This window comes from Sarcophilus harrisii, chromosome 4 (genome assembly GCF_902635505.1).
Source record: "Sarcophilus harrisii chromosome 4, mSarHar1.11, whole genome shotgun sequence".
Classification (NCBI taxonomy): Eukaryota; Metazoa; Chordata; class Mammalia; order Dasyuromorphia; family Dasyuridae; genus Sarcophilus; species Sarcophilus harrisii.
In genome coordinates, this window is record NC_045429.1 from 284,106,455 (window position 1) to 284,120,136 (window position 13,682).

At 49.2% G+C, this 13,682-nt stretch overlaps 2 protein-coding genes across 12 annotated transcripts; both read left to right on the plus strand.

Annotated features, from left to right (window-relative positions):
• The first annotated feature begins 2,911 nt into the window (after positions 1-2,911).
• Positions 2,912-9,083, plus strand: DAXX (death domain associated protein). 11 transcript variants are annotated; one of them, XM_031965078.1, is made up of 10 exons: positions 2,912-3,140; positions 3,379-4,070; positions 4,427-4,580; positions 5,676-5,931; positions 6,079-6,907; positions 7,023-7,237; positions 7,413-7,614; positions 7,817-8,303; positions 8,425-8,638; positions 8,910-9,083. In XM_031965078.1, exons 2-10 carry the CDS (start codon positions 4,058-4,060, stop codon positions 8,967-8,969), a joined length of 2,430 nt encoding a protein of 809 aa, XP_031820938.1. In that variant the 5' UTR covers positions 2,912-3,140; positions 3,379-4,057; the 3' UTR covers positions 8,970-9,083. The 11 variants fall into 11 exon arrangements, with proteins under 11 accessions (XP_031820938.1, XP_031820937.1, XP_031820939.1 ...); XM_031965077.1 differs by having other exon boundaries at positions 2,924-3,140; positions 3,972-4,070; positions 5,742-5,931; XM_031965079.1 differs by having other exon boundaries at positions 2,926-3,872; positions 3,972-4,070.
• An 816-nt stretch (positions 9,084-9,899) lies between these two features.
• ZBTB22 (zinc finger and BTB domain containing 22) lies at positions 9,900-13,326 on the plus strand. The gene is made up of 2 exons (XM_031965094.1): positions 9,900-9,997; positions 10,902-13,326. Exon 2 carries the CDS (start codon positions 10,969-10,971, stop codon positions 12,829-12,831), a length of 1,863 nt encoding a protein of 620 aa, XP_031820954.1. The 5' UTR covers positions 9,900-9,997; positions 10,902-10,968; the 3' UTR covers positions 12,832-13,326.
• Positions 13,327-13,682: the final 356 nt, after the last annotated feature.

The following is a 13,682-nucleotide window of genomic DNA, read 5'->3' on the forward strand; positions in this document are numbered from 1 at the left end:
TGGAAACAATAATGGACCATCGAAAGGTTATGTGGCAGGACAATAATAAAGAATGGCATAGTCCAGACCCTGTACTAACCTGGGGAAAGGGTTATGTGCGTGTCTCCACAGGTATAGAGGAACGTTGGATCCCAATAAGGAAAATTGGGATCATGGATGCCGTTAGATTTCACAGGGCCCTCAACGGAGAAGACAAAGATTCCTCAAAAAAGCTGCAGCTCTTCAACAAAGATAGTTTTCAGTGTGCATGGATGAGAGATTTTTTAATTTTTGGACTTGGAGACTTGAAGGGATAGATGTTCCTCTTAGATATACAGGCCGAATGTGACACTGTTCATCATGATAGGTATAAAACACAATCTAACTCTTTATCATAAGTATCCGGGGGTTTTTAACCTTCTAAGATTATGATATACATCAATGTCATACTATGCTTAAAGATAAGGAATACACTGAAACACTTGTATCATGTCATAGTACCATGCTCTATCCATCTGATTCTCAAATAAGTGCTTTTTCACAATAATATGTCACCAATAAAGGTGTACAATAAAGGATTTGGATAAATTGATTCTAGCTGTAGGGGAATAGACAGTGCAACTGATTCCAAACAGCACAGATATGTTCAGGGAAAGATCATGTGTTTTAAGTGGATCACATTGGGGACTAATCCCAATTGTGTATAGGACTGGAATATTCAATTTTACTTGTTTATTTTGTAAAGTTTGGCAATATATAGGATATGAGATTACTGGGTAAGTCTTTGTATTAACAAGGCCAAAATATGACTGTGGTAAAAGCAAAAGGATGGTTTCGAACTCCTGGGGATAAGATATTTGATAGATTGGAAGAACATATGGATCAATTAATGGTTGGAACAAAAAGATGTATTTCATGACCTTATGAAAAATGTGTCTGAAGGACTCAGAATACAGTTGAAAGTAGATAAAGATTTATGGTGCTATTCATACCTTACAAGAGGTCACACAATTGTTGGGTGAGGATGTGGCATATTTGGAATTACTACAAAAATTACAATGTGATTATCATTATAATACCTTTTATCTTACACCAAAGAAATATAATGAAACTTATATGGTATAGGAACTGATAAGAGCTCATTTGCATGGGCTCATACCAGATGTTACTTTGGAATTATCTAGATTGGCTCAATTGGTGTCTGATGTTGATTTGGAAGCTGATGCTCAAATTCGGCCTGATGTGAGAGCCAACAAGATCTTGAATTTCTTTCAGAAAGCCGACCCTTGGGGTACTGTGAAAAGTTTACTCACTCCAATAGGAACTAGTCTCATTGGATGTTTAGTTGTTATAATTGCTTTTATATTAATTTTAAAATGTACTCTGATTACTCTTAGGGAACATTTGCCACATTGGAACTCAAAGACAGACTTCAAAAACAAAAAAGGAGCTTTGTAAGGGGTTGCCAACTCTCAGGTATCTTTGGATAACCACATGGAATGCAAATCAGGTAAACTGAGGGCATTGCTGTAAGGGTTGAACAAGATGACACAGGGAGGAAGGAGCCCCACCCCTGTGGATAACAAGATGATGTTGAGGAGAAGGAACCTCACCCGTTGACCATGTGGCATGTCTGAATGGAAGTGAATAGAAGTGAGAATCCCTGGTAGTTTAGTATGATTGGCTTAGAGAGCTCTTACAATGTTGATGTAACTAAGGCTTTAAGGCTGCTGGTAGAAGCTGGAATAAAAGGAGTTTGCATCACCTCTGCTCCCTGTCTCATCATTATTCACAATCTCTGCATTATTAGGCCTTGAGTTTCTGCTGGTCGGAATAGGCCTCACTTATCTGTAAGCAAAGGGACCCTAGGGGGCCCTAATGGTCTCCATACTTTATTTTTTATCCATGATTTCTCCCCACTCCTCCCTGATCCTATCCTACAAGCAAAACATCTCCCCAACTATTTATCAAAACTATTCTCCTGCCTTCTTCAACCCCTTCTTGTCTATAAAAATTGCTCCTTTTCAGAATATGGCCCAAAATCATGATTCGAGACCTTTATTTGTTAATAAAAGTAACTTTTGGCAGGGAAAATGCTGCACTGTGATTATACACAATCTTTTCACTTCATCTTCGCTCTCCTGAACCTTGTCACATGACTCCATCAATATGATTAATAGGAACAGGATAGATTTATTTCAGCAATTCCTGAGAACAAGTTGGTTTAGGGTTAACCATCAGCAACATCCACTGGGCTCTGAGGGTTAGTGATTCATAGAATTCATACTTGGTCAATTCTCTGTTATGAGGGTCTTTGACACCTCCCTGCTATATATATAGTTTGATACTGATTTAGTCTCTCTGATCTCAGGTGGGTGAACTCTCTACTACTGATCCAATAACATCTTTATAATAATATGGTCAATGAGCAGAGCAATTCCCTCTTACAGGCTTGGATCAAACTTGAATACTCAGAACTACAGGATCCCATTTGTATTTTTATTCTTTCCTTTGAATATAATTGTTTCCTATTGGTGTCATTCATTTGTCTTCATCCAATGGTCAGTCCTAAAATGTTTTCAAATTGATTAATATGCCTCATTTACACTTGTGATTGAGTCTAGTCTATTCCTTCTATATTTACATTAATGGGATTGTGAGGGTCCTTCATACTAATATGTAAAACATTTTAAAGGGCTGTCTCTGTAGAATTAGAACACAGAGAGCAGATTCAGCAAGAAAACTCACCCCCCACCCCCCAATTACCACTACTCCAAGTAGCGCTAATGTCTCCATCCCATTCAGGTTGATCTGCTCAGCTGTTAGGCTTTCAAATCAGAATGGCAGAGCAGGAGGAGGGCGATAAGGAGGAGAGAAATGTGTTCTTGGCACTTGCCCAGGGTCCTGCTCCTCCCAGATGCCTTCGAGCCCTTGACAGGGCCTTTTTCATTTTTCTTGCTCTCTTCCTGGGAGTGCTGGTGTTAGAGGCTGCCTACAAGTTGTTGTGGCCAAACCCTGGGCAAACTGCTGGGGCTGACTGCTTGGAAACCTCAAAAAGAAGAGGAACGGGAGCTGCAATCACTGAATGCCTCCTTCCTCTCAATCCAGGTGGGAAACTCGCAAGCAGAGATTAAAATCATTTGCCCAAGATCGTACAACTGGTAAGTGTTTGGGGCAGGACTTGAGTTCAGGTTTTCCCGATTCTGTCCACTGCAATACCTATCAGCCTCATCCCAAAGAAGGGAGACCGAGCTGCCTAAAGGAAACTAAGAGCAGGACTAGAACTCGGGTCTCGCGTGCACCCCAAGACAAGGAAAAGAGCCAGAATGTGGAAAGGAGCCAAGTGGGAAGGGGCACACTCCGGTGCCCCATTCTAGTTACCCCTTTCTCCTCCTCCAGAATCCAGGACACGCGCTAGAAACAGCCATCGGTCTCCCCAGCCTTCCCCTCCCAGCCCAATAAACTGAGAGAGAAGCGTCAGTCTCCGCTTCTTTTCCTTTCTCTCCGCTTCTCGGTCGAAACCGCCCCACCCCCCATTACACAGGAAGACAAACCTAAGGCCCTTTTAAAAGCCTCGTTTTCTCCGAGGCATCGGGACGCCCCTCACCTCCCACCCCAACCATAAACACCAAGTGCTGGGGTCCCGCCGGCCACTCCCACCGAGCCCCTAGGATCCTCAGACGGAGGAGAGCGTCCGAGAAGAGAGGCCCCACGCCACATCCCGCCAGGGGAAAGGAGCATGGCTCCCCACGCTCTGGAGGCCGCCATCTTGCCGTACGGCAGACAAGTCCCCGCGCCGGGGTTGTAGACCGGCTCTCTTCATTCAGTTGCCACGGTGCCCTTTGAGTGGAGTGACGCTTAGAGTCGGCGTTAAATACTTGGGCGACTCTAAGGTTCGAGGCTGGTATTATTTGCATAAGACTCTTGTGATTGGTGGAGAAAATTACTTACGCGCATACATTCCGTATACATAAAATTAATCTCGTCTGTAGAAGCCGGAGGCCCTGGGCCGATTCTCGGGGGCTGCTACAGACAGAGAGGCGGTCTGGAAGGACAGAGTGGCCGGGGCACGCATCAAATGCAGAGTCAAGGTTAGATATCGGCATTCGCCTTGAAAGGAAACTCTCTCTCTATAATTCTCCCCACTCCTCGGGATTCCAGAGCGGCCCTAGGAAAGCCCACCCTATATCCCAGTAAGATGGGTAGTTCCTCCCCAAAATGGATCGAAGCACCCACTAATTTCACTTCCCGGCCCCTCGCCCCGCGCTGTGGCGCTCTCCAGTTCTAACTTGGGAGCGCTATGGACAAACGACAGAGGAAAAAAGCGGAGGGGGCGCCGGCCTCTGGTTGGTAAAGCAGGGGGTCCATGTCGCGATCACTGATTTGGCAAATCCCCAAAGGGGGTTTGCTTCTCCCGGACTAAATTGGGTTCCCTCCGTCATAACAGATGCCGTACGGCAACATGGCCTCCTCCTTTCCCCTCAGGGACTTCCGAGTCTCCCGGCCTCAGAGAGACCCGTCCTTCCGAAGTACTCGGTCGGATCGGGCCGATGCAATCACCGGGCGACTCGCCGTCCGCCTCCCGTAGAAGGGCCGAGCAGGTATCTTGCGTGCCTTCACTTCCTACATTCCTGTGGCCGACTCCATTAGGGTTGGACGGCGGCGTCTAGGGACGTGGTTGGGAGGGGCCGAAGCGTGATCGCTTCCGTTTCTGCGCAGTGGCTGCTGCGGGAGGGGGGCGAAGAGTGTGAGAGGGAGGAGAGCTGAGGTGACTGAGCGGGGGGTAAGGGGAGGGGGGGAGGGACGGACAGCGACGGTGGAGGCGGCAGCCGCGGCGTAGGGACTGTTTCTGAGGTGGGGGCCGCACGGGGCGGGCGGGAGGAGGGAAGAGTCTGAGGGGAGGACCCGGTGACAAGGCTGGGGTGGGGAGAGGGGGAAAGCAGCCCGAGACCCTCCCTTGAGGAAGGGAACGCGCGCGCGCGCGTGTATGTGTGTGCGTGTGTGTTTGTGTGTGTGTGTGTGTGTGTGCGTGTGTGCTCGAGAATGGGGGGAGGGGGGGAAGTCCTTCCGAAGGCAAGGAGACGGGGTTCAGCCGGGGGCTTGCGGAGTCTGGCGAGGGGGCCGTGAGTGGGGGCCATAAGGAGAGGCGAAATTGGGGGGCAGGCTGAGGAGAGGAAGTGTCTGCCGGGGCCATGCCCAGGGAATCCCTGGGTCATATGCGCTGCTGACAGCCCCGAAGGGGGTGGGCAGACGAGATGTGGGCAAATGCACATTTGGGGCGGGGAGAAGAGGGAATCGGTCTGCTAAAAGGTGTGAGGGCTGCGGGCAGGAATGGCAGCCCTGGTGGTAGCTGTGACAGTGCTGATCTTTTAAGAAAGAATAAGATCTGGGGAGCTGGGAGTAGAGAGGATGGGACCGGAAGTGGAGAGGAGAGGGCTGGGGAATGGAGCCAAATGGGTGGGACTTGAGGGTTTTGGGGTGGAGAGGAGTATGTTGGGGATCTTAGAGAAAACTTGTGCAGTAAGCCTTGTCTCAGAGGACAAGACACAGATGACAGGGAGGTCAGACAGATAGGTCCTTGGGGAGGAAGGGGAAGCAGGCATCAACTGAGGAACATGAGACTGATGCTAGAAGGTGTGAGATTGGGGGAGGGGGGTTTCCTGGAGGGGCTGTCTCTGAGGCCCCATCCCCCCCAGCAGGATTCCTGAAATCCCCAACACCCCCACCAGGGGCTTCGCTCCCCCCATGGCTGTCGCTAACAGCATTATCGTGCTGGATGATGATGAGGAGGATGAAGCAGCTGCCCAGCCAGGGCCTTCCTCTCCAGCTCCAAATCGGGTCCAACCACTGGCAGCAGCCTCTGATTCCCTCCAGTCCAGTGGGGAAGGCAGCAGCAGTAGTGGGGGCAGCAAGAAATGCTACCAGCTGGAGAACGAGAAGCTGTTTGAAGAGGTGAGCCAAAGGGGAAGATTCTTATGCTTGGGGGAGGGGGGGGAACCAAAAAAGTTGTCCTTAGTCAGATTCTCCCTACTAACCCTATATTTTTGTCTTTCTCATCCTTCTTCCTTGTTCCTTGGACTTCCTCTTCCCCTATCCCAGTTTCTTGATCTATGTAAGAAGCAAACTGGAGAACACCCTGAGGTCGTCCCATTCCTCTGTAATCGAAGACAACGTGCTCGCCCTACATTCCTGGCCTCAGCTGAGCTCCGAAATGTGCTCTCTAGAGTCCTTTCCCGTGCCCAATCTCGGCCTACCAAGCTCTATGTCTACATTAACGAGCTTTGTACACTACTTAAAGCCCATTCAATCAAGAGGAAGGTGCCCCTGACCCCTGCTTCCACATCCACTGAGCCCCCTGGGGATGCTCCCCCTGCTAATCCTTCCTCTAACTCTGCCCCTACTGAAGAAACTACTCCTGGTTCCTCTCGACCCAGAGGTTCAAGGAGGCAGATCCAGCGCTTAGAGCAACTGCTGGCATTGTATGTGGGAGAGATAAAACGACTACAGGAAAAGGAGCTGGATCTATCTGAGTTAGATGACCCGGACTCCGCATATTTGCAGGAAGGGCGGCTGAAACGTAAGCTACTAGGACTCTTTGGGCGTCTATGTGAGTTAAAAGCATGTAGCTCACTGACAGGCCGTGTGACTGAGCAAAGGATACCCTACCGGGGCACTCGATACCCAGAGGTCAATCGCCGTGTAGAGCGTCTCATCAATAGACCTGGCCCAGACACTTTTCCTGACTATGGGGATGTCCTTCGGGCTGTGGAAAAGGCAGCCACCAGACATGGCCTCTGCCTCCCAAGGCGACAGCTTCAGCTCCTTGCTCAGGATGCCTTTCGAGATGTTGGCACCAAGTTACAGGAGCGGCGTCATCTTGATCTTGTCTACAACTTTGGCTGTCACCTCACAGATGACTATAGGCCAGGTACATGGAGGGGACCATACACACTAGACCTGTGGGGAGGGGGTTATTCCTTAGGCTTTGGAACTAGGAGTTCTGGTTCCTTGTCTTCACACTGCATACTTCCCTCCCACTTCAGGCATTGACCCTGCATTGTCAGATCCTGTCCTGGCCCGAAGGCTTCGAGAGAATAGAACCTTGGCGCTCAGTAGGCTGGATGAAGTGATCTCCAAATATGCAATGATGCAAGATGAGAGTGAGGAGGGTGAGAGACAAAGAAGAAGAGCCCGGCTTTCCCAAGGAAATTCTCCTCACAATGAAGACCTTCCAACAGCATCCACAGACTTGGGAGAGGTATGGAGGCAAGATAAGAGATTTTAATGTTATAACAGATATTCCTGGAGGGTGGAATCATGCCCAGGCCTTATACTAGATCTTTGGGGATGAGAGTGACTAGTTTTAAGTAAAGTACTCAGGAGAATGAAGATTTGGGAGAATGGTTTCATTAGAGGCCTTCCCTCTCTTGCAGGGCCCTAGTGGGAAAAAGTCCACATCCTGCCCCACTGTCTCCAAAATTGATACAGATGAGGATGAGGATGAAGAGGAGGAGGAGGAGGAAGAGGAAGAGGAAGAAGAGGAAGAAGATGATGAAGATGAAGATGAGGAACTCACAGATTCAGAGGAAGAGATGGAAGAGAGGCAGGAGGGCCTAAGGGAGGAAGATGAGCCAGGTATTATGTGAGGAGGGACTTTATTATTCTTCCCAAATTGTTTTCTCTCTCCATATTCAGTTTCCCATCTTCCCCTTCCATTTTCTTCTTATTCCTTCAAACAGGAGGCAGAGTTAGTGTGAAAAGTGATAGATTAATTAAAGTGATTAACTGTCACTTTCTATACTAATCCTGTTTCCTGTTTATTTCTTACAACTTCCAGGTAAGAATTATGTAGCTTCTCAGTCTCCATCTCAAAGGACTACTGAGCAAGAGCTGGAGCCTGAACAGGGGAGCAATAGTAGCAGCTCTTCAGTGGAAGAAGATGAAGCAGGAATGTCAGGGTCATACTCCCTACCTCAAAGGAAAAAACCTGTTCCCAGTTGCCTTGAAAATGAAGACAACAGGGAACAGCTCCTATCAGAAGAGTTGTCCCAGGATGTTGAAAGCCCAGCCTCCCAACTATTTGAATTGATGATTGAAGCCTTACCCTTGGACACAGTCCCCTCTCCTGAGGACAGGGATCTCCCTTCTCCCAAGAAGTGCCCAGTACTTCCCCTCCCCAACAGCCTCCTGGAGAATGGGGCAGCCACTGTTACCTCTACTTCCTTCAATGGTGGAGTGTCTCCTAACACCTTGAGGGTTCCTAGTCCCCCTCTCAAGAAGTCTCGGAAGGAAGACATGGCAGAAACAGAACTAATTGGGTGCAGGTAACATAAATAGGAGTAATGGGGTGGGGGAGCTTTTTGTCTATGAAGTAATCTTTAGACGTGGGGGTTTGGGAGATGGGCTTTTTCAAGAAGTACTAATACTTAATTCCTGTTTCCCCAGCTGCATTGAGGTGCAAGCTGCAGATGAAAGAGAGAACGGGAAGAGGTGTCATTTCCCCAGTGCCCCCTTCCCTTTGGTTTCTTCCCTGCTTCCAGTTGCTGACTCTTCTACACGAGCAGATTCGCCCAGCCATGGCTTGGTCACCAGTTCTAGGTGTAGTCCTCCACCATCCAGGCTTCCTAGACCACAAGCTACCAGGCCTGCAGTCCGCAAGGTCAGAAATGGGGGTTAGGGAGGGATGCTGGTCTTTTTTTTTTTTTTTTTTTTTTGCCATTTTTATCCATCTATTCTCATTGTTCTGATTTTGCTAGTCTGTCTACCACTTATTTTGTCTTTTTTTTTTTTTTGAGCTGTTTTGCTCATTTGTAAAATGAGCGTAATGACCTTCAGATCTGAGTCTATGATCCTTTGACCCTTTGAAGCTTCCTTCCCATATGTTAACTGTCTTCTCCAACCTCTTCCCAATTCTTTTTCCTCTCCCTTAGATGAGTGTGGCAACACAATGTGATCCCGAAGAGATCATCATCCTCTCAGACTCTGACTAGCTGTCTGGCTTTCCCTGCCCTCATTTCCCACGGTTTTGATTTTTGGGGGGGAGGGGGAAGCTGAGCTGTACCCTTTTTGTTGGTGTTTTGAAAATAATAAAAACTTTAAAGGTTTATAAAAATGAAACTAAATAAAAGTTCTTTTCTTACGGTAACTTATTCTCATTTCCAAACTTCATCTACCTCCTCCCCTTTCTCAAACCCACCCTGTAATTTAATTTAATGATACTCAATCCTTGCACAAGGGGAATATCCTCCTTCAGAGCCCAGTATAAAGGGAGCTAAAGTCTTTTGCTTACTTGATTAACTGCTTTGTCCTGCAGACTAGAACTAACTCTAGGTTTGTTTTCCACTTTTACTCAAAATAATCTCGTTCTCCACACCACACTCTGCATCCCCTGCTCCTGTATACCCAGCTGGTTCGCCAGCCGCGAAAATGCTTCCTACTGCCTGCCCTCTTTTTGAATAAGAGGACCAATCCAGCGCCAAGTTCAAGTATCTTTAGCCAATCCGTGCTCGACTCAAGGAAGCTTTACCCTTTCTGAGAGAAGCAAACAGCATGGAGGCGGGTAAAAGGGAGGGAGCAGAACTAAGAGCCAACTAACCAATTGGTAGCCATACAGAGGTGTTTGTATTACCATTGGTTAGTTGGCTCTTAGTTCAGCTTGCTTTCGTTTTGCCTAAGCGATGATTGATTGATTCTCGAACCTATCGTCAGTGGGGACAGGTAGGCTCACTGTTTTAAAGGGAAAAACACCGAGTCGGCTGAAACAGTACATGAACATTCTGGGTTAGTACCTTTAAAGTGAAGTGTATTTTTTCCTTAAAGGGGAAGTGGAAGAGTCGGCGAAATCCGTCCCAGTAGGACGTCGGAGTTTGGGCTGGCACCCTTAAAGTCGGCTGGGTCGGGGGCGGGTTGGGGGCGGAGAGAGGAGGGAGACGGCGCAAGATGGCGGCGGCGGGAGGGGCCCGGGCTGCGGCTGTGGTCCTTGAGTGAGGGGCGGGGGGGCCTGGGGGCGCGCGGCCCGGTAAGCGGGGACGCGCGCCTTGAGGGGGAGAAGGGCTAGTGCAGAGAGGAGTGCTGGGTGTGCAGTGGTGAGAAGATCATGTGTGTGTGTGTATGTATGTGCGCGCGCGTGTGTGTGTGTGGTGTGTGTGTGTATGTGTGTATGTGGGGGGTATGTGTCTGGGGGTGGGGTGGGGGTGTGTGTGTGGGGTGTGTGTGTGTCCTAGAAGGTGCGAGGGGGAGGAGGGACCGGGAGGATTTGGGGAGGCGTGGTCTAAGGGGCGTGGCTTGGGATTTCACAGGAAGCAAGGTCTGAGTGGGGGCGGTTTGTAGGGGGATGGGCGTGGTCATTCCTAAGAGGCGTGGTCTGAGGACGCGTCGGGGGTGGGGCTTCAAGGACAGGGAAAGATGGGGAGAAACACCCTGGGGAAATTACGACTCTCACTTCTGCTTTGAGAGGCAGAACAATCAAAAGGGATTACAAGGGGAGGGGGGCCCTAGGAGAAGGGAGGTTTCTGAAAGGAAGAAGAGAGTTATTTTTCCTTGTGCCTCAGTTTCCCCCCATCACTAAACATGACAGCAGAGTAGAAATGACATTATGTGGTCACAATACCAGGCCTGGAAGGGATCTTACGAGATTACCTAGTTGAACCTACTGATTTGACAGGAGAAAACTGAGGCCTGGAGAAAGCAAAACATTTAACTCAGAATTCACCATTCATCCAGTTTTGGGCAATCCACATCTTTCTCAACAGAGGCATCTCACACTCTCTAGTGCTTATTCCACCATACCACAGGGAGGTCCTAGGCCTCTGAACTCCCTCCCAACTTTGACTTTAAGAATTTAGAGTATGGAAAGAAAGCTGCTCCCTGTCCCTAAAACATCCCTCACTTTCCTGACCCATCTCTTTTCTTTCTCTTCACAGAAACCCCCCCGGCCGCCCTTTCTCTTTCTCTGTACCTGTGGCTGGGGGGGGGAGTGCCCCCTTCCCTATGTTCTTTCTTGCAATGGAGCCAACCCCTCTTTCTCCCCAGGGGGCCTCTCTGTCCCAGCCTATGTCGCTGGCACCACCCCCACTGCCACTACCAGCAGCTGCTGTGGTACATGTGTCCTTCCCTGAAGTGACCAGTGCACTGCTAGAGTCCCTTAACCAGCAGCGGCTACAAGGGCAGCTTTGTGATGTGTCGATCCGAGTGCAGGGCCGTGAATTCCGGGCTCACCGGGCTGTTTTGGCTGCCTCTTCCCCTTATTTCCATGATCAAGTCTTGCTCAAGGGCATGACTTCAATCTCACTGCCCAGCGTCATGGACCCTGGAGCCTTTGAAACTGTTCTAGCCTCTGCCTATACAGGCCGGCTTAGCATGGCTGCCGCAGACATTGTCAACTTTCTCACTGTTGGCTCCGTGCTCCAGATGTGGCATATTGTGGACAAGTGCACAGAGCTCCTTCGAGAAGGCCGGGCCTCTGCCGCCGCTGCCACCACCATGGCCACTACAGCAGCCATTGCCTCTGGGGCAGGAGCCCCAACAGGAGGTGCAGGAGCAGGACCAACTACCACAGCAACAGGCTCTGGCCGCCCTCATTCGTCCAGTAGAGCTAGCGAGAATCAGTCCCCTAGCAGCAGCAACTACTTCAGCCCCCGAGACTCTGCTGATTTCGCATCTTCCTCTCATGATGCATATTCAACTTCTTCTATGGGGGGAGGAGAAAGACGAAGTGGAGGAGGCCCTCTGTTCCCTACTTCGGTGGTGGGCAGCAGGGGTGGCCCTTCTGGAAAGCTATTGCTAGAGGCAGATGAGCTGAGTGATGACGGAGTGGATGGAGTTGGGATGGTAGTTCCTGGGGCTGGGCTACAGCGGCCTACCTATGTGCCCCCTAGCATTGTGCCTCAGAAACACTGGGTATATGTTAAACGTGGGGGAGGCTACTCTACTTCAGCTCCTCTTACCTCTCAAGACCCAGACTTGGATGAAGAGGATGAGGAGGAAGATTTGGTACTGACATGTGAGGATGATGAGGATGAGGAGCTAGGTGGAGCTTCAGGGGGCCCACCAGGTAGGAGTTCTGACCCTGGCCTAAGTATTACCGATGTACGGACACTGACTGGTCCCCCAGACAAAGGTGAGGAACAAGTGAATTTTTGTGAATCATCTGAAGACTTCAGCCCTTATGAATCTGGGACAGCTGGGCCAGGGCTGGATGACCCTGGAGGACCAACTCCTTCCTTTGTCTCCCACCAACCCCGTCCTTTGTTGCCCCTGGACATGCAGGGCAATCAAATCTTAGTTTTTCCCTCCTCTTCTCAGGCTTCCACTCAGCTCCCTGGAAACCAAGATGAACACGGAGCAGTGCCCTTGGGAAGGACTGGAGGGGGCAACTTGGGAGTGTCTGGAAGTAGTGGGGGTGGTTCTGGGGGAAGTGGTGGTGGGGATGGGAACAAGATCTTCCTTTGTCACTGTGGGAAAGCTTTTTCACACAAGAGCATGCGTGATCGGCATGTTAATATGCATCTGAATCTTCGCCCCTTTGACTGTCCAGTGTGTAACAAAAAATTCAAGATGAAACACCATCTGACAGAGCACATGAAAACTCACACAGGCCTCAAACCTTATGAGTGCAGTGTGTGCGCGAAGAAATTCATGTGGAGGGACAGCTTCATGCGACACCGAGGACATTGTGAACGGAGACATCGCTTGGGTGGAGGGGGACCCACAGGAATTATGGGGCTGCCCAAGAGAGAGCCTCCCGGGGGTGGCAGTGGAGACGAAGTAGGAGAGTCCAACAGGAGAATCTGGTCCCCGCCAGGAGCACACAAAGTAGAGATAGGTTTCAATGGCAGTGGAGGTGGACATTAAGGAACTATTCCTTCATGACTGAATTCAAGAACTGGAGAAAGCAGTTGATGAGTAATTCCCATAATACTCTTGTTAGGTTGACGCCCCTAGAAAGGAAGAGTAGGGGCATAGGCCAAGAGCTTGAGTCCTCCAAAAATTCTTGGATGGGAGCGGGGCGGGGAGGAGATCTAAGACTATGTACTCCTGGTAATAGGCTTTCTCCTCTATGGATTTGTATATAAAGAAGGAAATTCATGACAGTTCTCTTCCCTCCCCCCACATTAACCCCATTCCATTCCCCAACATTTGGAAAATTCTGGAACTGTGAGCCTTCTACTTTTCCCTTCACTAGTGGGAATAAGTAGATAAATAACTCAAGACTCAGCCCCCCAGGTTATCATCTACCTGGAGAAGAGTGTGCATGGGTAGGGGTATGTCCAGAATCCCCAAGGATTACAGGGCAGGTAGTCCCATTTGTAGTTTGTGCTTGGAATCTGTGTGTGTCACTATGGTGACTAACCTGCCATCTCATACCTTTTGCATCTCCTCTTCCCCTTTACAGGATTATTAAACCTATATCTGTTTCTTCCATCATACTCCATCCCTGCAGTAAGTCCCAGAGGGGTATGCACATATTTGGGAAAGGGGGCTTTCAAGGACATGAAGGGAACCAGTTTTGGGAATTTAAAGTTTTTATTTTTTAATTTTTTTTTAACGGTGATTAAAATATTTATTGGTCTCTTCACTTGACCTGACAATCACCTGTGTTTCATTGCTAATGGCTGACAAGAAAAAAGTGATCAGGGTGGGACTAGGGATACAGGGAAAGGTAGGTCTCTGTTTCTGTCTCTCTAAAACAAGAGGGTTGGACT

Excerpts from the sequence above, each read along its gene's own strand:
- DAXX (XM_031965075.1), top strand. The coding sequence starts at position 3,065 with ATGCCTCCTTCCTCTCAATCCAGGTGGGAAACTCGCAAGCAGAGATTA. Across the intron at positions 3,141-3,971 it reads TGCCCAAGATCGTACAACTG|AAGCCGGAGGCCCTGGGCCG; the intron begins GTAAGTGTTTGG and ends TCTCGTCTGTAG. Across the intron at positions 7,238-7,412 it reads CATCCACAGACTTGGGAGAG|GGCCCTAGTGGGAAAAAGTC; the intron begins GTATGGAGGCAA and ends CCTCTCTTGCAG.
- ZBTB22 (XM_031965094.1), top strand. The coding sequence starts at position 10,969 with ATGTTCTTTCTTGCAATGGAGCCAACCCCTCTTTCTCCCCAGGGGGCC.